This window comes from Gymnoscopelus microlampas (genome assembly GCF_963454915.1).
Source record: "Gymnoscopelus microlampas genome assembly, chromosome: 16".
Taxonomy (NCBI): Eukaryota; Metazoa; Chordata; class Actinopteri; order Myctophiformes; family Myctophidae; genus Gymnoscopelus; species Gymnoscopelus microlampas.
This window is the reverse complement of record NC_139953.1, coordinates 8,917,936-8,940,649: the sequence shown is the minus strand read 5'-3', so window position 1 is coordinate 8,940,649 and position 22,714 is coordinate 8,917,936. Positions and strand designations below refer to the sequence as shown.

General features: G+C 43.8%; 1 protein-coding gene across 1 annotated transcript in view; it reads left to right on the top strand.

Moving 5' to 3' along the window:
- vta1 (vesicle (multivesicular body) trafficking 1) overlaps positions 1 to 22,714 on the top strand; it is a 131,833-nt gene that overhangs the window by 82,116 nt on the left and 27,003 nt on the right. Inside the window, exons 5-6 of the mRNA XM_084082502.1 lie at positions 1,651 to 1,765; positions 14,270 to 14,551. Of these exons, the coding sequence (XP_083938628.1) occupies positions 1,651 to 1,765; positions 14,270 to 14,551 (397 nt within the window). The remainder of the gene's footprint in view (positions 1 to 1,650; positions 1,766 to 14,269; positions 14,552 to 22,714) is intronic.

Sequence of the window (22,714 nt, the reverse complement as noted above, 5' to 3'; positions counted from 1 at the left end):
AGCTTTGCTTCTGGGGGTCCCTGGAACAAAAATATTAGAGATTGAGGTCTGCGCACACAACAAAAATATAATTTTCGGGGTCCTTGACATGAAAACGTTTCAGAACCACTGAATTAGTAGGTGTTACCTAAAACCCCCTGTTGGACTATATAAATGTGAGACTTTTCCTCCAGAGTAGAAAGTAGTCAAATACTGTCATTTCAATTCCAGTATATTGTCAATTAAGGGCAGAAACCTTGTATTTCCAGCACTTTTATTTGACAGAAAAGGACAATAGAACCATGTGTTCTCAGGCGCTCGGGTGGCGCAGTGGTAAAGCAAACTGCCCACCACCGCGGAGGTTGTGGGTTCAAATCCCGCCGCGGTGCATCCAGCTTTGTCGGGCGTCTATACACAAACACAGGGGGAGGGAAGCCGGGCAAGGGGGTGATAATAGTCACTGCACGTACTCCTAGGGCGGGAGGAGCAGGGCGAAGGCTTTACATCCTCCCGGTGGGGGTTCCTCACTGGCATGTGATACAACAGCAGTGACAAGGACAACACACATAAATGTGCGCGGGGAGGAAGCAATTGGCATAATTACTTGCGGAGAAAAATGGGTAAAAAGCGAAAAAAGGAAATAACCTGTGGACAATGTTGTTATTATTATTATAAGAAAGGGAGTTCTCTGGTCCACCACGCCTCCTGGTGCGTCACAGGAGCAGGACACATTTAACAATGACAACGAAGGCACTGGAGCAGCTGTGCTTAGTATTTTAGTCACAAGCTTTTGTTAATACTTTTCATTGGTGAAACATTCATATAAAAAAAACACAGACAGCCTTAAACACTTTCCACCCTTATGGGCATGTCATTGTAATTATAGGCGACGCATCGCGCTGTGACCTTGTCTATATCGGCTGTTATGCGCAACACTGTTGTACGACCAAGTGTAAAATGACCGACAGCGTAAAATTATTGAAAAAAACATGGGGAAAAAAATATGAAATATGGAGATGCTGTACAAGGTTTTTGCCCGACAGCATCACTATTTATAATCCCATAAAAGACGCTTAGCTTGCTCATGAGGTTTGCGGTATCTGAAATGAAAAGAAAAAAGAGAAAAAAATCCTGTTTTTCCTGCAGTGCTTGTTATGTTTCTTCCTGTAGCACAGCGTGAAACCCCCTTCCTTCCACCCCGACTTTAAGGCAAGCATTCATGAATTTTGATAAGGGACCGTTGTGTTTTCATTTCACATGATTACAGATCTTTCCCTCCACGCTGGCTCCCACAGCTTGTAAGGCTAAACCAACACGGAGCCCACCTCGCTGTGGCCGTGCTCATGCCCGCCAACCATCGCTCTCCATTGTTTTGGACTCGTTCTTGCAAAATACAACCTCTTATCTGGCAGAACCAGCGGCTGTGTCGAGTCCCCTTTTCTTATCTTGTTGACTTCGCTGGAAGGGGGGTGGGGGGTGGGGAGTGTCACTCAATTTCCCTATACCACTAATTAAATATTTTAACTCTCCCCTCTTTTTTTCCCCTTCTCCTCCTCCTCTCCTATCTCTCCTCATTTCATCCCCTCGCCACCTTTCTGTTCCCCTCGCCTCCCGTCTGTCTCCCTTTATCCTTTTAACGTTTCCTCTCCTCTCTCCTCACCCCCCCCACAGAACGTCCAACACAGGAAGTACGCTCGCTGGAAGGCCACCTACATCCACAACTGTCTGAAGAACGGAGAGACGCCGGAGTCCGGGCCCGCCGGCATGGAGGAGGACGAGGACGCAGGTGGAGCACGCTGATAGACTAGAACACGCACGCACGCACACGCACACGCACACACGCACGGTCACACATAACCCTTGGGCTAACGTTTTACGCATGCACAGGGTATCAGTCTCTCTCTTCTTCCAAGGACAAACTGTCCGACTGCACTGAATGAATGATAGGACCTGCATTCCTTGTTCAAAATAGTCATGAGAATAGAGCACGCGCACACACACACACACACACACACACACACACACACACACACGAGTAAGTCTCTCTCTCTCTCTCTCTCTTAAGAAAGCACCTTTGCTTGCCCTGCCTTGCTCTTTAAGGAACATTAAGTCCAGTTTCCCTTGTCGTCATCCGGTGTGTGTGTGTGTGTGTGTGTGTGTGTGTGTGTGTGTGTGTGTGTGTGTGTGTGTGTGTGTGTGTGTGTTGTGTGTTGTGTTTGTGTGCCTTATCAGGTTTTAGGCTTCTGCAGGAAAGGCCCTTTGGTGGAAACTGGAGACTTTGGGAGGTTGTGAGTGTGTCTGCGTAAGACGTGTGTGTGTGTGTGTGTGTGTGTGTGTGTGTGTGTGTGTGTGTGTGTGTGTGCGTGCGTGCGTGTGTGTGTGTGTGTGTGTGTGTGTGTGTGTGAGAGAGAGAGAAAGAGAGAAGGCTCCCTAAAGCTTCAGCAAAAGAGGCGCATGCATGCATGATACATGCATGCGTGCATACAGTACGCACTCACGAGCAGATGTGTGCACCCACAGTACATGCGTGGGAGGGATCTGACATTTGTCTAGTTACATGCCACAGCCCTCATGTCCATTCTGGATCAGTGTTGTCGTGTCTCTGACCTTCAGATTGAATAGCTGTATGATGTCAGCTGTGTAATCCACCATTTACCTAATAATAAAAAAGTTAACATTTAGACGTAATACCACTGGGAGAATACTGGGAGATTCATTCCAATCAATTAGCTAAAATTAGCTTTATTCCAACACTCACTGGACACAATCACCTGGTTGGCTAGTGTGCTACCTGGCTGAGAAATTGGGCGCCTTCCTCACTTCCTTCACAGGTGTTACTAATTATTCTAATGAAGGCTCTGTTCCATTTAGTCTAGCACAGGTGTTCTCAAACTTTATAATTTCAAGGACCCCCATAACTCTGAGAGTGTACAAATGGAACCAAATGGACCCTTACGGGTCCATTTGGTTCCATTTGTACACTCTCAGAGTAACACCACCGTGAAGGATCAATCTGTAGCCCCCTCAAGGAACCTATGAGACACTTCCCATGCCCAATTTCTTTCCAATAAGGCTGCTGTGCATAGAGCCTATTGGCTAGCTGGGATGGTGCACTCATTAGAAAGCTGTATTGCTTTTTGAGCTTGCAGATCTGCAATTTAAAACAAATTATTATTATTGTCTCCGCCAGGCCGAAAGGCATGGCAAGAGAGTATGTTTTGCACCCTGTCCGTCCGTCCGTCCGTCCGTGTGTGTGTCCGTGTGTCTGTCCGTCTGTGAACAGGTAATCTCCGGCACCGCTGGCTTGATCACAGCGAAACTGTGCACACACACTCCCTGGATGCCAATTCAGAACCTTTGCCCCAAATCTTTCACATGGGCCTGTTATAGCGCCACCAGGTGGCCGCTTTTTGCTAAACACATTTTTTTACTCCTACAGATTTTGCCCAAACGTCACGCGAATCGGTACACAGTATCTCTATAGTCATTACATGAAATGGGTCTTTCAGATTTTTCATATTCTATCCTGATTGGCTAAAAATGGTTTCCAAAGTTTGCATGAGTGCTCTGTTTTGAACAAAATGCCTCAAATCATGAACACAGCATGTAATTTCCGTGAAATTTTGCACGCACATTCCCACTATGCCTTGGAAGAAATGCCACTTGAACATTTTCAAATCAGCCTCATGGTGGCGCTATAACATGCCGATTCGTGTTTTTACCTATAACTGCACCGATCTGTGTAAAACTTTGTATGTGCACTCCCTAGAGGTCAGGGAAAAACCTTTGCCCTGCATTTTTCACATCTGCAATTGTATAGCGCCACCAGGAGGCCGACTTATATAAAACACATTTTATCATATTATTCCTTCACATTTTATCCACATTTCACGCAAATCGGTAGACATGATCTCTTAGTCATGTGATCAAGACGGATCTGTTAGATTTTTCATATTCCATCCTGATTGGCTAAGATTGACATCTAAAGTTTGCAGGAGTGGCCCGTTTTGAACAAAATGTTGCATATCATGAACGCAGCGTCCGATTGCGTTGAAACTTCGCACGCCCATTTGCACTACGTTGACGAACAAATGCCACCCTTTCAACATTGCCCTATTATAGCGCCACCAGGAGGCCAACTTATATAAAACTATTTTTTTAATATTAATCCTTCAGATTTTATCCAAACATCACACAAATCGGTACACATGATCTCTATAGTCAACTGATCAAGACGGATCCGTCCAATCCACCTGATTTTTCACACTCCAGCCTGATTGGCGAATTCCCAACATTGCTGCCCCACACTATCCAACCTGACCTGGCTTTTTTTTCCTGACTTTTTCTAGTTTTTATTTTATTTCTTATTATTATTCTTTATTATGTTAAAGTTATCGGTTCCCCTGCCTTTAAACAATTCTTCAGTGACGTGGACTCATTTAGATGGTGTACATTGTGTATGCGCACTCCTGCATACATTGTTTTAGTTTTTTTAAACTAATGATTGATTGTATATTATTATCACCAAGCAAGTAAATAAAAATGACTTAAAGGGATATTTCACTTTCAAAAAAACTTTGGGTCATTTTATCATCTACTCAGGCTTTTGTGGGACCCCCTGACCATTTTTAAGTTGCTTGATTCAGTATTTAGATATATGATATTCATTTTATCAGACACGCCCCCTTCCTATACAAACCCACTGTAACTTCAAACTCCATTTTAACCATGTTAGATTTATCAAAAACACCCGTCCTTGGTTCTGGTGACTCAACCCGCCCTCCTAATACGCGAGGGGGCCGTGATTTTCAAATATCTAAATACTGAATCAAGCAACTTAAAAACGGTCTGGGGGGCTCACAAAAGCCTGAGTAGATGATAAAATGACCCAAAGTTTTTTTGAAAGTAAAATATCCCTTTAACACGATGTACAGAGTGCAAAATAAAAAGTGCAAATCCGTAGTACATGAAATCAGGCCTATAATGCTAGACAAAACACACTATGAGCCAATATCCAAATACTGTAGTATGACAACTCCCAGTGTTGACCTAGTTGGACAGTGACTGACGGCCCCTCCCCCTCCCCTCAACATCTGCTGAGCCCTGCCCAATGATTTCACCTGTGTGTGTGTGTGTGTGTGTGTGTGTGTGTGTGTGTGTGTGTGTGTGTGTGTGTGTGTGTGTGTGTGTGTGTGTGTGTGTGTGTGTGTGTGTGTGTGTGTGTGTGTGTGTGTGTGTGTGTTGACCCGACCTGACCCGACCAGAGCATGTCACCCATGATGTCATCTCATGAAACCCTGGGCTACACACACACACACACACACACACACACACACTCGGTCAACAGGACACACACACATAACTCGTGGCTTATGTCCATCCGTACAACCTCATCTGACCCTTTTCTCACACTTTCTTTGTTTACCTCATCACCTCTCTCTCTCTCTCTCTCTCTCTCTCTCTCTCTCTCTCTCTCTCTCTCTCTCTCTCTCTCTCTCTCTCTCTCTCTCTCTCTCTCTCTCTCTCTCTCTTGAATTCCGGACTTTCACTTGTAACAGAGTACTTCTACATTGCAGTATTGATACTTTTACTTAAGTCAAACATTTGAGTACTTTTTCCACCACTGGCTGTATGTCTCCCTGTCTCTTCCTCTGTGTCTCTCTGTCCCCATCCCTCTCCACTGTTCTTCACATCGTCTCTGTCGGGTGGAAACCTGTCCAAAACTGTTACTTTTCAGGGTTCAAATTCAAAAAACGGCAAAAGCAGCAGATCTACAAGCTGGAAACGCGTCGCGCTGCTTTGGACGATTTTGTGTGACGCTGTAGTACGATCAAGTAGGGCGTTAATTTAAAGAGAAGAGGTAGATAAGACTAGAGGAGATGAGAGGTTTTTGCCCGACAGCAACGATGTGTCTCCCTTGTTCTCTGCTCATCTCTCTCTCTCTTTCTGCCTGTTCTCTCCCTCTGTTCATCTCTCTCTCTCGCTCGCTCGCTTGCTCGCCCTTGTCCTGAGTTCATTTTCTCTCCCTGTCTTTCCCTTGTCTTTGTCTTATCTATCTCTTTTCCCCTCTATGGCCCTCTATTCATTTATCTCTCTCTCTCTCTTGTACACTCACACAGCATAGGGTCTCCCTGTCAGTGGTGATGACATCATGATAGTTATTTCCCTTGATAGCTAACACCAGGCAGCAACACACACCCTGCACTCTGTGTGTGTGTGTGTGTGTGTGTGTGTGTGTGTGTGTGTGTGTGTGTGTGTGTGTGTGCGCGTGTGCGCACATTCAGCTCCTAGCTGTTCAGTATCTGTCTGCCCTTGTCATCTGGATTTTATCAGTGCTTCGTCGCTTTGCTCTGCTTGTCAAACAGCACAGCTGTGTGTGTGTAGGAAAACCCTATGAAGTGAGAACCATTTCCACATTTGAATTCTGAAAAAATAGCCAAGAGGCCTATATGCTCAATTTACCGTTGTTGTCGGGCAGAAACCTTTTGGTCTTATCTCCATAATTCTAACTTTTTGTGTTTTTTCGTAAATGAATGCCCTACTTCAGGGGTGCCCAAAAGGTAGATCGCAATCTACCAGTAGATCACAAAGGTTGTGCAGGTAAACCCCATGACATGCCCCTAAAAAATAATAATTAAAACATTAAAAAAGTATTATAAATACAAATCACAAAACTCCTATTTTTGGCATCTGCCACTTGGATCAAGGTGACTTGATAGATTGACATGAAGAAGGGTCAGTCAGCTCCCTTCACGGCTTCTATAGTAGGCAATGGAATAATTTGTTTTCAAGAGTGTCCAAAAATAGCGGATCTAGAAGCTCTACACAGGATTTGGTGTACTGTAGATGGAAAAAAAGCTATCCAAGTACAGAGCCAACTCGGGTCCAGTTTACTAAGTCTAGGGCAGTCAACAGTAAACAAACCAACATACAGTATAAAGAAATTGGAAAATGTTTAATAGGCTCTATGCACAGCAGCCATTTTGGAGAAAAATTGGGCCTCTTCTTACTTCCTTCACAGGTGTTACCCAATGATACTAATGAAGGCTCTGTTCCATTCTGGTCAAACAGAGTCAGGGTGTTGATATTGTGCATGTTGGCTCACTAGAAATACTAGTGGGTCTCAAAGTGTGGTCCAGGGACCTGTCATGGTTCCTTGAGAGAGTGTAACTCTGAGAGTGTACAAATGGAACCTAATGGACCCTCCCGGGTCCATTTGGTTCCATTTGTACACTCTCAGAGTTATGGGGGTCCTTGAAATTAAAAAAGTTTGAGAACCACTGTGCTACACTAAATGGAACAGAGCCTTCACTTCATTAGTGTCATTGGTAACACCTGTGAAGGAAGCAAGGAAGTGGCCCAATTTCTGTCCAATATGGCTGCTGTGCATAGAGCTTATTGTTTTTTTTAACACAGATCTTCTCTTCTTCCCATGGCACTAAACATTTTCAGATTTTAATTGAATTGAATTTGTACTATACCAACCCATGAGCATTTAGACTAAATATGTTGCCAGAAATTTAACATATTGCAACTCTTGATTTTATCTTTGACCACCGACCGCGGCGTTTTTCTCTATCGCGGTAGCTGTTGGTAACTGGTCTGGTTGTCTGTCAGTGAGAATTATCTCCCCGCTCGCTCGATGTAATGTTACATCGCGTGATCGAGATCTACAGTGAATTTAACTCCGCGAGGATACAGATGGAACCAAATGGACCCGTGGTCCACATATTTGCAACACCCGCTCACATTGAACATAAGTCCTGAGTAAATTGTTTATGAACAGCTAAACTCAGTTTGTGTGCCTCAGACTCTGCATGCAAGGGCTTAATTGCCATTTAAACCCTAGAGGGTTTAAATGGTTAAGTTGGCAGGGGTCCTCACTTCCACCAGGGGATTGTACCAGGGGATGCTTTGAGGTTCCGTGTTGGGGTTTAGGAGGAGGGCCAGGGTTAATGTTAAACCAGGTTAGACATGGCAGTATATATATATATATATATATATATATATATATGGTGACATAACAGTACAACCTTTCTAATCTGTGGGACCACCTGGTCAAATAAAGGTTAAATAAAAGAGAAAATTCAGAAGAATTAAAAACGAAACATTATATCCACATGTTTCACAATCTATATCGAAACATACAGTATTGAGAAACTGTGTGTGTGTGTGTGTGTGTGTGTGTGTGTGTGTGTGTGTGTGTGTGTGTTGCCATGCTCTGGACACAGCAGACATACGGAACATGTTAAGTTGGTTAATGAACCTCAAGGGAGTTACTGGGTCAAACGCACATGCACACGCTCAGAGGAAAACACATGCTCACACAGACACACAAACACACACACACACACGCTCACATACGCGCACACACACACACACACACACACACGCGTAGGAAAACACATGTTGACACACACAGACGAACATTCACAGATACTATACACTCAAACACTTACAGTGCATTCACATACACTGAACATTACAACATACTGTATAGAACAGACCCATTGGTTCATTTAACACACACACACACACACACACACACACACACACACACACACACACACACACACACACACACACACACACACACACACACACACACACACACACACACACACACACACACACACACAGAGTCAGAGCAGTGGTGGCTAGCTACAGAAACGCCATTGTCTCCTGGGCGCTCAGGCCTGACTTTCCATTAGCTGGAAGGAGGACATGCTAGCTAGAGGAAATGAATGGGGAGAGAGAGAGAACGAGAGAGGTTGGGGGAGGGAGAGAGAGAGAGAGAAACTGAGAGGGAGAAAGAGAGATTTCCAACTAACTTCCAGCACTGAGTTGGAAAACTGAGAGGTTTTTTCTTTTGACCCATCAGTGAGAGGAAAATAAATGGATCAGTACAATGGGAGCGACGTGGGAAAATGGACCTGTTGGCAGAGACAGATAACTCAAACCTCCAGGATGGATGCAACTAAGTCAGGAGGGGATTTTTACCCTCTTTAGCCCACTTAAAGACCTACGGCCCATTCTGCAAATGATAGAATCATGTACTTTACACCAGATGGCACTGGCTAAACATAATCCATTCATACAACAAACGGGAAAAAAACAAGCCACTCTTCTGGTGAAAAAAGTTAAAAAGCCTTTATTGATGTGGCTAGTTCATAATAGAAGTAGGCGTGGATCAACATTTTTGCATCGTCCAACGACGGATCTAATTTGCGCAATATTTCTAAGATGAATGAAAGGGAATCTTAAAAAAAATAAATTATCCCATGATTTTGTAACCCTTATTTTTCACCCGGTGCCAATTTTCTAAGTGGTCCTGGGCACTACACTCCCCTCACCAGCCTAGGGAGGCCAGGGCCGAGCTCATGCCTCCTTCAATGCATGAGAGCCAACTGACCTTCTTGTCACCTGACAGGGAAGAGTTTCCCTGGTTGGACGTAGCGCGTGGAAGGAACACGCTATTCCAACCAGTTCCCTTCTCCTCCATCAGGCGCCCCGGCTGTCATGGGGGAGGCGGTATAGTGACCAGGATTACTACATGTTTTTGTGAGGGTATTAACTACCCTCAGAGACACTTGGAGAACATGCAAACTCCACATAGAGTGGGCCCTTTCGGAAAGAAGACAATCTTGGTAACACGATTAATGTGTGTATTAAAATTCAATTCAGAATCAATAATAACCCCCAGGTTCTTTACTGTAGTGTGACTTTCTACAGTCAGGTTACCGAGTCTACTTATTATTTATTCCTTCCGAGCACCCAGACCCTTTCTTTTTTCTGAAAATAATCCATTCATAGACTTGGAGCAAGTCAGTCGTTATTGCGTTTTGGCTCTGCGTGCATGCTCTCAGATTAGTCATTCATGTTCTTGTCAAAGAGGGGGGGGGGGGGGGGCATTACTTTGCCGGGAATTAAAAAAGCATGTTGGCATTAGAAAGAAGCAGAACACGTTTCATCAATCCCTCCCTAAAGTCTTGTGTTGGCTGCCTGGCTGATGGGGCACCATCATTGTCCAGCTAGCTACAAGTATTCATGTTGGCACACATAGAGTAGAGAAGCAGCGTCCAAAAGATTTTTTGACAGCCCACTTTTGGCCCATTGTCGGGCCAAAAAGTTGGCTGTAGGGATAGCCTGGCCCAGTGACTCAGTCAGTATGACACTGTGTGGGAGGTCTCACTGAATGTCCCCCAAACAGACTGGCACCACCGCCTAGTCACCGGAATGACCGCTCCATTCAGAGCTGCCCTTGAGCCAGGCTATTTAGCTCAGTGGTTTTCAAACTTTTAGTGTCAAGGAATAGGCTCTATGCACAGCAGCCATATTGGAAAGAAATTGGGCCTCTTCTTACTTCCTTCACAGGTGTTACCAATGATACTAATGAAGGCTCTGTTTCATTCTGGTCAGGGTGCTGATATCGTGCATGTTGGCTCACTAGAAACACTCCATTTTGGTTCCCAAATGGCCCCTTATGGTGGGTGTGTAACTCTGAGAGTGTACAAATGGTTAATGGTTGTAACATGCTTAAAATTATTGTGACGCTACATTAACTACGTTTGCTGGGGACCCCCTGGAAACTCCGCCCAAGGACCCCACTTTTAGAACCAATGGCTTAGCTCACAGCAGGCATGCGTCTGTGCGAGCCTGCCTGCCTGCCTGTCTGTCTGTCTGCCTGCCTGCCTGCCTGTTGCCTGCCTGTCTGTCCCTGCATCCACTCAGACTACCGCTCGGGGTCCAGATAGCGCCGTCCTTTAAAGACATAATAAATAAATGCAATGTGTCTGGGCGACGAGCAGTGTGACATAAGGACACGTTGGACAAACAGGACCTCCCATTCAGTGTGGTGGAGACAGACGGACAACAGGCCACAGGGCTGGCTACTGCACACGTAACCCACCATTTATTATCTTCAGAGAAAAACCACACACACAAACACAACCATTAGATGGAGTGATTGATGGACGGACGGACGGACATACAGACAGACCAACAGACAGACAGACAGGAGGACAGACCGACGGAGAGACATACAGACAAGAGAACAGACTTAAGCCTGATTTATACTTAGTTGCGTGCCGGTGTCGTGCTCAGTAAATAGCAGATCCGCAAGCGTTGCAACCTTGTAGATCTGCTATTCAACACTCAACTAAGGCAACACCAGTGTTCAAACAAGTATAAATCAGGCAGACAGACAGACAGACAGACAGACATAGACAGAGGATGACCTGCCATTGGTTTCCGCCATCTGTTGACCAGCCTCTCTCTCCGCATATCTGGGACTCGTTATCTGTCTTTGCGCGTGTGTGTGTGCATACTTGTATGTTTGCGGCGTGCACAGCCAAGCATTCTCTTGCAAGTGTGTGTGTGTGTGTGTGTGTGTATGGGTGTGCTTGCACATGCACGTATGCGTGTTTATGCGCTTGTGCGTGTACATTTCCGTGTGTGTGTGTGTGTGTGTGTGTGTGTGTGTGTGTGTGTGTGTGTGTGTGTGTATCCACTACAGTTTCCACCCATCTCCCACTGGCACTAGACTCCGGTCTACGTAAGGCAAACACGCAACTAAATAAATGTATCACATTATCCACACACAGTGCGTTGATATGCTTCCTACAGGGGCTGTGTACAATTGATGATTTCATAATCCTCTAATCACAATTATTTGAGATAATTGCAATTATTTTGCATAATCGTCAGAATTGTTTCCATGTTGAATTTTCTTTTTTTAAATACCAAAAAGTAGAGATGGCAGATCTACAAGCTTATAACGCGTCACGTTATTTCCACTATTTCTAAAAATAAAATTAATGTATACAATTCAATATGTCAGTAGTGTGTTGGCATATTTATTATGCATAGTTATTTCTCATGTGCGATTTTTGATTACGAAGCCCTAAAAGCCAAACAGAAGTGTAATTTGTGTTCATATGTTCCAATGTTCAATGCCAAAAAAACACAATTACATTGTTAATGGCAATTATTTGTGTGACAATTAAATGGTGTATTTATATAGCGCTTTTATCCAAAGCGCTTTACATAGATGCATTACATTCACCCATTCATACACCGATGGCGGAGGAAACCATGCAAGGCACCAACCTGCTCATCGGGAGCAATTAGGGGTTCAGCGTCTTGCTCAAGGACACTTTAGACACTAACTCTGGGGGAGCCCGGGATCAAACTCCGGCCGCTCTACCTCTGAGCCACTGCCGCCCCCCCCCCCCCCCCCCGTCAATTAATCGTCAACTTAAATGTTGTAACGGTGACAGTCGGTTAGTGTACAATGCAGACCATTAGAGCAGTGTGTGTGACAGAACAAGACAAAGGGGACGTGTCATCAACAAATCATCTGACGGGACGGAAGATCATTGGAAAGTGTCCGCCTGCACCCACTTAACTCTCTGTGGCTTTTATAAGGCTGCCTGGCAGTGACCTTGTAAAAACTCCAGACTGTATTTTACCCAGTTTTAACCCATTAAGGCCCGGGAAAGCATTGGTCATTTTAGATTTCTTCGGCTATTCAAAAATAGCAGATATACAAGCTCATAGTTACGAAGAAAAAGTGAGAGAGTTAATGTCTGTGTTAAAATTCATTCTTTACTTTAGTGTTACTTTCTACAGTCAGGTTACCGAATTATTGATTCTCTCCGCTCACTAGATCCAGTTATGAAACTTCTGTCTTATCCTCATTTAGCTTGAGAAAGTTGGACATGCAGGTCAACTGGACATACAGGTCAACAACGGGTCTAGAGCACAGGGCTCGCCTTGAGCTACAGAACGATATAGATATAGTGAAAGAAATGCAACTAGAAAAAGTGCTCCTCGGAGCACAGGTCAGAGAAATCGCAAGCTGCGTTCATGATTTGAGGCATTTTGTTGAAAACGGGCCAATCCTGCACACTTTGGAAGCCAACCTTACACACGGACGGACACACACGGACGACGGACGGACGGACGGACGGACAGGGGGTAAAACATACTCTCGCCATGCCTTTCGGCCTGGCGGAGACAATGAGACAAAGCAGGCCAGATTGACCTTGTCGGGAGCACATGAGCTCTCCCCCCCTCTCTCTCCCTCTCTCTCCCCCCTCCTCCCTCTCCCCAGTGACCCAGTGCTGGCTCATGTTCTGAATCAGTCTTATTGACTTTAGGCTGTGTGCGCTTTATTCATGCTACAGCACCACACCCTGCTAGTCCGTTCGGACCGCTGCAACGTCTGCATTAAACTCTGACTACACAAATTGTGTGTTTTTTTATTAATCCTTGACGTGTTATTTATCTGTGAAAAGCATGTATGCCATGTACCTTTCTTTCAACGTGACGTCTAAGTAAATCAAATCAAACTGCACCTTTGGTTCTCAAACTTGTTGATGTCAAAGACCCCCATAAACTCTGAGAGTGTACAAATGGAACCAAATGGGCGTGTAAGGGACCCTTTTGGAAGCCCCTCAAGGAACCGTGACGGTCCCTTTTCTGGGGGGGGGGGGGGGGCGACCATTTGTTGTTTTGGCCAGGACATTTGGTGTAGAGGGAAAGAAGGAGAGGACCCATAAAGGAGCCCTAGGGGAGCCCGGTCAAATGAAGTATACTAAATGATATAGGGTTTAAGTGTTTAGTGTGTACTAAATCCTTCACTTTGTGTGTTGCTCACCTTACAGTTATACGTTTCCTACTATTATGTGGAGGACATGTTTTCAAAACAGAAATGGTCTGAGGCGCTCTACTTCTGTTTTTAATATTATGTCTCCCTTCCTATGCCTAGTGCAGTAATGACAGATGTTGGTGTGTGTGTGTGTGTGTGTGTGTGTGTGTGTGTGTGTGTGTGTGTGTGTGTGTGTGTGTGTGTGTGTGTGTGTGTGTGTGTGTGTGTGTGTGTGTGTGTGTGTGTGTGTGTGTGTGTGTGTGTGTGTGCGTGCGTGCGTGCGTGCGAAATACAGCTTACAGTATGTCAGTACCATGTTAGACGTGTGAAGGTATGCTAGGCTTTGGAGGTATTTATTTAGATTAGGCTCTGGTCTCAAAAACAGTTTCTTTCTTTCTTTCTTTCTTTCTTAATGTGTGTGTGCTAGTAAAACCGAGAACAGAAATGTGTGTCTGTTTCTCAATGTTTGATCTTAACACTGTTAACTCCTTTTCTCTATCTCTCTCTTTCTTTCTCTCTCCCTCTCTCCCCCTCCCTCCCTCTCTTTTCCTCCCTCCCTCCCTCTCTCCCTCCCTCTCTTTTCCTCTCTCCCTCTCTCCCTCCCCTCCCTCCCTCCCTCTCTCCCTCTCTCTCTCTCAGATGGGGAGTACGGTGCTGAGGGCGGAGGTTACTCATCGCCGGGCGGTCCCTCGTCACACGGAGGGTCCTTCAGGGGGGGAGGAGACCCTCCTCAGCCCCAGTATCCCTACCAGGGGGGACCTGGGGGCGACCACCAGGCCCCGGGAATCGGCTTCACCCCCGGCCCGGGCTCGGGGGCCATGGGTGGGCCCAACAACCCCCCCACCAACTACAACAACATACACATCCCACCGGGGGCCCATGCGCCGGCCAACACGCCCGCCGAGCTGCCGCCGCCCGCAGGTACACGAAGCGGAGTAACCAGGGTTGCCAGATCTGCGTATTGTAATTTTCCCCCGCAAGATTTTCTTTGGAAATAGCCGATCTACAAGCTCACAACGCGTCGCATCGCGACGCGTTGTGAGCTTGTAGATCTGCTATTTTCAAATAGCTGATGTACATGTCAAAGTGCTCGTGTGGCCCATAGGCGCTTCTTTTGGGCTGGTTTTCCTAGACCTGGTTGCTTCTTTCTCTCACAGAATCTGGCAACACTGGGAGTAACCTGCCTTAAGCTATATGTTCAATACTGCCAGCAGAAATCTGATTCTTTGGCCCTAACCCAGACTGGAATCACATTGTTTTTTTATTGGTTTTGGCCCCCGATCCGAGTCATTTAAGTGTATATCTGCCGATAGGCTCGATTTGATATTTGGATCCTGAGATGATACAGCTGCACATAACTGTGCAGCGCTGACTCTAAGCAGCCTACATTACATTCAGGTACAATATACTTGACCAGTATATAACCTTTTCTTTTTTTTTTTAAAGATATTTTTTGGGGCTTTTCTGCCTTTATTTTTTTGAGAGGAAAGTAGGCTGACAGGAAATGGGGAAAGAGATGGGGGGGTGACACACAGCAAAGGTCGCCGAGATCGGGAGTCGAACCCGCGACACGCTGTAAGACTGGATTACCAGACATGTGGTATGCGCCTGGACCGCTAGGCCAGCGGGCGCCCAGTATATACGGTAACCTTTTCTGCATCGGGGCCACTTGAAAATCTTGAAAGTGCATGTTTGCCGCGTGCATTTAGTAGCAATTCTTCAAGTTCGTATTGATCAGTATAGCAACTTTTTCAAGGTTTTGCAGAAAAAGTAGGATTACCATGACTTTTTCCTCTTCTTTTTTTATATTAATGTTATATCATCATGAAAATCTTAGTGTTTTCGCCAATTAGTTGGGGACCCACTTGCAATATCCTCACGTCCCACCAGTGGTCCCCGGTCTACAGGTTGAGAACCACTGTACTCGATGCCCCTTGAAACACTAGTGTTATATGTTGCTGTCAGACTGCGTTCACTTTCAATCCCTAAATTACCCCCCAAAAGATGTTATTTTCAAATTTGGCACGCATGGTCTGCAATGCTACATGTCTACAATTACAACATTTCAAGGCATCTCTTGTTATTTCATGTAAAAGCTTTAACCAACGCAATGGTAAGATCGTTGGCACTGTAAAAAATGAAGGATTTGATTAAATTGTGGTCAGAGACCATCGCTGTGGTAAAAAAGGATACAAAAATGAGGGTAAAATGTGGACTCGAAGCTGTTGCGTAACATTGCAGACATGCAGTATTGTAATAAAGGTCTCAGTCAGAATCCCATCTTTGGCTATTAAAAAATAGCAGATATACAAGCTCATAGCGCGGCAGATAAACAGTATGTGGCTATATCAGTGGTGCTCCAACTTTTCCATGTCAAGGACCCCCAAAATGATTTGCATTTGGCCGCGGACCTCCTTCTTTCTTTAGGAAAACTCCTGTTGGTCAATTTATACAAAATATGTATTTTTCAAAATACTAAGTTCATGTCTCACCATTGGACTTGATCATTAGACAGACTTCATCATGAGACAGCCGCCGGCGTAAATGATTGATCAGAAAATGTAAAAACGGTTGTTAACCCATTAAGACACTAGAACTGTGTCATTTTTTGATTTGAGCTAAAAAGCATAATTTTACACTTTGGGCTATTAAAAAATAGCAGATATACAAGCTCATAGCGCGGCACCGAGTGCCGCGCTACGAGCTTGTAGATCTGCTATTTTTGAAAAATCGTGAAAATGTGTGCAAATCTTTGAATATATATATTTTTAAAGCGAACATTTTTAACTCAAATCTTTGCTTCTGGGGGGTCCCTGGAACAAAATATTTTGATGGGGGTCTGCGCCCAAATACATGTCATTTTGGGGGTCCTTGACATGAAAAAGATTGAGCACCACTGATATAGAAACATACTTTTTTGAGAATACTGTTGAGATTTAGGAGACTTGTAGAATCGGCTTCAGGTCTCAATGGGTTAAAAGCAAATATGGGCCTAAAAAGTATGCGTTTCCCTTGGAGTCCTATCTAAAGCAACGGGGGCCCTTTCATCTGTAGAAGGCTGCTCAAGGATCGGCGTAATAACATGCCCAAAAATGTTTATGACTCTTGCTGTAAATGTCAAGAATAATAGATCCATAAAATGTGTGATAGACCATTTTACTGCGCTAGACTCTCACCACTGACCACGCTAACACATTTCCCACAACTTCGCACGTTGCCCATGGGCGTATGCAGCCTTATGTTAGGTTTCACCTATGCCCTTCTTTTTGTGAGCTCGTAGTTCGGCTAGTTTCGCTGAATGTTGGCCCATTTTCGCTGAATGTTTGCCGAATGTTTGTCTATTTGCAAAAAATGACTATTTTTGCGGAATGTTCACCTATTTTTGGTTTGTATTTTTGAGTGGTGCCGAAGGCAACCACTCCTATACGTGGCTTTGTCTGTGTGTCCGTATGTATGTATGTATGTATGTCTGTATGTATGTATGTATGTATGTATGTCTGTATGTCCGTGTGTCCACCAAGCTAACATTGGTCAAGCATCACGTGACACGTGACAATATGTTGAAAGGGTGTGCTTTGATTGGCTAGCGAGACGCATGACGAAATAGAGCCCTATAAATAGGTGTGTCACTTTGAAACATTGTTTACATGTTTCAAGTGACATCAGTGCCATCAGCCAAGCTAACATTGGACATGTTAGCTTGGCTGGTTGAACATGTCAGCCAAGCTAAGCAAGGCACCACTCACTTCACACAGGGTGTGATTTCTTTTTTTTTATATCCCACAATTTTGTAACCCTTTTCTTTTCACCCGGTGCCAATTTTCTAAGTGATCCTGGGCGCTACACTCCCCCCACCAGCTTAGGGAGCCCAGGGCCGAGCTCATGCCTCCTTCAATGCATGTGAGCCAACTGACCTTCTTGTCACCTGACAGGGGGGAGTTTCCCCGGTAGACCTATTTTTGTCAAATGCACCTATTTTCGCGTAGTTTAGCAGACTGTTGGGACTATTTTCCACCAACTGCCTTCGCTGAGTGCTGGTCTGTTTTTGTCGAATGTTTGCCGATGAGGACGCGCCCAGGGCCGCTAGCGTTCGTGTGGTTGATCCACGCGGAATCATCGTAGGGGAAATTTCTGCAGCGCAACAGCCCTAACCCCTGCCAGATCCTCCTACTGTGACACTTACGTAATCTATTGTGACCATGTGCTAATGACTGTGTGTGTCTGTGTGCGTGCCTGCGTGCGTTAGTGTGTGCCTTATGTGTGTCTGTGTGTGTGTGTCCAGGTTTTCATAAGCACAAGCGTATGTGACCTGGTTAGAGGCAGTGGTGTAAAGTAACTAAGTACATGTACTCAAGTACAATTTTGAGGTAATGTTTTACTTTACTTGAGTATTTCCAATTTTCAGTACTTTTACTTCTACTCCACTACATCTCAGAGGCAAATGTTGTACTTTTACTCCACTACAATTATATGAAAACTTTAGTTACTAGTTGCTTTGTAGATTTTGATTATTATTACCAAACATACATTAACCACTTCAGCCCTATATACATTTCGGCCATTTGAAAATAGCCGATCTACAAACTCACAATGCGTTGCATCGCGCCGCATTGTGAGCTTGTAGATCGGCTATTTTCAAAAGATTTTTATACATTTTATACGATTTGAAATGTACGTAATGACTACTTTCTACTTTTGGCACTTTAAGTACATTTTGATACCAATACTTTTGTACTTTTACTCAAGTCAATTTTGAATTCCGGACTTTAACTAATACAGCGCAGTATTGATACTTTTACTTAAGTAAAACATTTGAGTACTTTTTCCACCACTGGTTAGAGGAGTCATTTCTATTGACCCGATCAAGGACAGACGTGCACAGACAGTCTGACACTGTGTGTGTGTGTGTGTGTGTGTCTGTGCACGCGCACGCAGCGTCTCAACAGCCGGTCTGTCATTTCCCAGCAGTCCCGGCGGCGATGAAACCAATAACACCAATGGTTGACGTTGGTGCCGAGCCAATCGCCTACTATCTTGTTGATGGACACGGCTTGTTTGTCCAATCGCCGTGAGGGTTACTGATAGGACACCCGGTCCCGCTAGTGACTGTGTTGATGATGGCTGCTAGTTATCACGGCCTGCGGGGCCCCCGGTCGGCTCTTGGGTGTAAAGGTTAATTCGGAACCGCTGCGATTGTCCTCCACAACGAGTGGTTTAATGCTTCAGAATCTACTTTTATTTTCACATCACATGTTTACAGGTTTAAAGAAGTGGGTGACATTATTATTATTTATATTTTTTTACGGTAAAAAGACTAACATGTAAGGCAGTGGGTCTTTGGGGGGGCGTGGGGGTTCCAGGGGGTCCCCAGCAAAATGTGTTAATATAGCATCACAATCATTTTACCAACTCCATCCACTTATATGTTGGCTATTCAAAAATAGCAGATGTTCAAGCAAAATGTTTAATAACTTTGCAATTTTGAACACATACATCTTCTCTTCTGGGGGTCCCTGGCGCAAAACATTTTCAGTTGGGGGTCCGGACATGAAAAGGTTTGAGAACCACTGATGTAAGGGATAGCCAAAAAGTCAAAGATATCTACATACACAGCATAATCCAGCTGGAATAGTATGTACAGTACATGAGGTTAGACATACAGTAAGGGGTTAGGGCACAAAGGTGGTAGCACTTCGGTAGGTCCACAAAGCAGCAGCCATGTACATGAGATTAGACATTAAGGTGCGAAAGAGTGTCAGCGCATTTCACAGGTGAAATCTACATGGTAGATCCACAAGGAAAAGTAAAGTCCGATCACAGGCGGTGGTTGAATGTACGCTTGAATGTTTGTGAATGTATGCCAGTAATGCTTGAATGTATGCTCGCCGTTCGACGGTGTCGGGCGTCAAAAATAGCCGACCTACAAGCACAACCATTCCACATAAATGTGTTTTTTTTAAATAATCTCTAAACACTGCTGCAGTGGTTTTCAACCCTTTTCATATCAAGGTCCATTATTTATTTGCATTTGAGCCACGGACCACCGTTTGATTTAGACTCTCAGACCCAAGACTTAGAATATTTTGTTATCGATGGATATGATTTTGTCCACAATTCCAGGCTGTATTGATGTTGGTACCATAGGAGATTACAGGAAAACATTGATCAAAATAACAATTCTTTAATTAAGTATATGCAGATGTTTAACAATAATTTAACTCTTGAGAGCGTAAAATGAAACCAAATCGACCCGTAAGGGTCCATTTGCTTTCATTTTACGCCCTCAAGAGTTAAAGATCTATAAGGGTCCATTTTGTTACCAACTCTCCCATCGTTTAGTTGAGGACCACCTGGAGGGGACAGACCCCCACTTAGAAACACCCCCACTTAGAAGCACCCCCACTTAGAAACACCCCCACTTAGAAACATCCCCACTTAGAAACATCCCCACTTAGAAAAACGAACCCCCCCATCATCCTATTTTATTATTGTCTCCGCCAGGCCGAAAGGCATGGCGAGAGAGTATGTTTTTTAATATATATTATTATTATTATTAATTATTATTATTATTATTATCGTTATCATTGTTATTATGCTATTGAAAAACGGACCCCCATCATGCTATTTTATTATTAATATATATTATTATTATTAATTATTATTATTATCATTATTATTATTACCCTTATCATTGTTATTATGCTATTTTATTATTATTATTATTATTATTATTATTATTATTATTATTATTATCGTTATCATTGTTATTATTATTATGCCATTATTATTATTGATAATAATATTATGCTATTTAATGATAACAATAATATTAACAATAATAGTAATATTAATAATGATAATAATAACAATAAAGACAGCTGTAATTTAACTCATTTACTTAAGTAATGTACTTAAGTACGCTTTTGAGGTATTTGTACTTTACTTGAGTATTTCCAATACTTTTACTTCTACTCCACTACATCTCAGAGGCAAATATAGTACTCCACTACAATTATTTGAAAACTTTAGTTACTAGTTACTTGTCAGATATATATTATGATATTATGAAACATATCTCTCTCTCTATCTCTCTCTCTCCATATGTCTTTTTTTTACGTGGTCTGCTCTTTTTTCTCTCTACACTCTATGCCAAAAATAGCCGATCTACAACCGCACAATGCACTATGAGGCGTTGTGAGTAGGCTAAATCCTCTAATAGTGACCTCTATTCAATGAAAAACCTCCCTTCTAATAGAAGTCTGAAGACTCTCGCCTCTATGGCTACACTGCAAAAAATACTAACACTTAGAAAACTAAGCAAGACTTGCAATCTTATATCTAGCCATAAAATCTTATTGATCTTGTTTTAATACTTATATACTAAACAAGAGCAAATTGAATAAGATAATTAATATTGTTATTAGAATATATTTCTTTTTTTTCTTACTCAGTTAATAAGTCTTCAATCAAATTATTTTACGTGTATATCAAGCTAAGATTACCCTCTAAGACACAATTGAAGCCACAGTGTGACTTTTAAGACAATTTGTAGCTGTGAGTACTTATTTTAAGACTACCAAATAACTTCTTTAAAATTACACATTGAAATGATTCCAAACACTTATGTTGTGTCAACATCACATACCTCAGTACAGAGTGGCTTTCAAAGTGCAAGATCAGAAAATCCTAAATGGAATGAAGTAAATAAGATAGCAAATAATGTAGAAATCACACCTCATAACACGAGAGTATCTAAATATAACATGTCAGTGGATCTCAAAGTGGGGTTTGGGGACCCCCAGAGGTCCTTCAGAGGGTTCCAACTGGTCCCAAGCAATTAGTTAATTATAACATTGAAATCAGTTTAACCATTTTAACCCCATATACATTGGCTATTTGGAAGTAACCGATCTACAAGCTCAGAGATTAACAAAACAAATTACATATCTTCTATTTTTTTTTTACATTTTTGATAATGTTGAATTCTTTCATCACAAATATTCTCTTCTGGGGGGTCCCTGGCACAAAACATTTTCAAAGGCGGGGTCCGCGGCCAAATACATATCATTTTAGGGGTCCCTGGCACAAAACATTTTCAGATGGGGGGTCCGCGGCCAAATACATATCATTTTAGGGGTCCCTAGCACAAAACATTTTTAGATGGGGGGTCCGCGGCCAAATACATATAATTTTAGGGGTCCTGGCACAAAACATTTTCAGATGGGGGTCTGCGGCCAAATACAAGTCATTTTGGGGGTCCCTGGAACAAAACATTTTCAGATGGGGGGTCCGCGGCCAAATACATGTCATTTTGGGGGTCCCTGGCACAAAACATTTTCAGATGGAGGTCCGCGGCCAAATACATGTCATTTTGGGGGTCCCTGGCACAAAACATTTTCAGATGGGGGTCCGCGGCCAAATACATGTCATTTTGGGGGTCCCTGGCACAAAACGTTTTCAGATGGGGGTCCGCGGCCAAATACATGTCATTTTGGGGGTCCCTGGCACAAAACATTTTCAGATGGGGGTCCGCGGCCAAATACATGTCATTTTGGGGGTCCCTGCCACAAAACATTTTCAGATGGGGGTCCGCGGCCAAATACATGTCATTTTGGGGGTCCCTGCCACAAAACATTTTCAGATGGGGGTCTGCGGCCAAATACAAGTCATTTTGGGGGTCCCTGGCACAAAACATTTTCAGATGGGGGGTCCGCGGCCAAATACATGTCATTTTGGGGGTCCCTGGCACAAAACATTTTCAGATGGGGGGTCCGCGGCCAAATACATGTCATTTTGGGGGTCCCTGGGACAAAACATTTTCAGATGGGGGTCAGTGGCCAAATACATATCATTTTAGGGGTCCCTGGCACAAAACATTTTTAGATGGGGGGTCCGCGGCCAAATACATGTCATTTTGGGGGTCCCTGGCACAAAACAATTTCAGATGGGGGGTCCGTGGCCAAATGCATATCATTTTGGGGGTCCCTAGCACAAAACATTTTCAGATGGGGGGTCCGCGGCCAAATACATGTCATTTTGGGGGTCCCTGGCACAAAACGTTTTCAGATGCAGGGCCAAAACTTC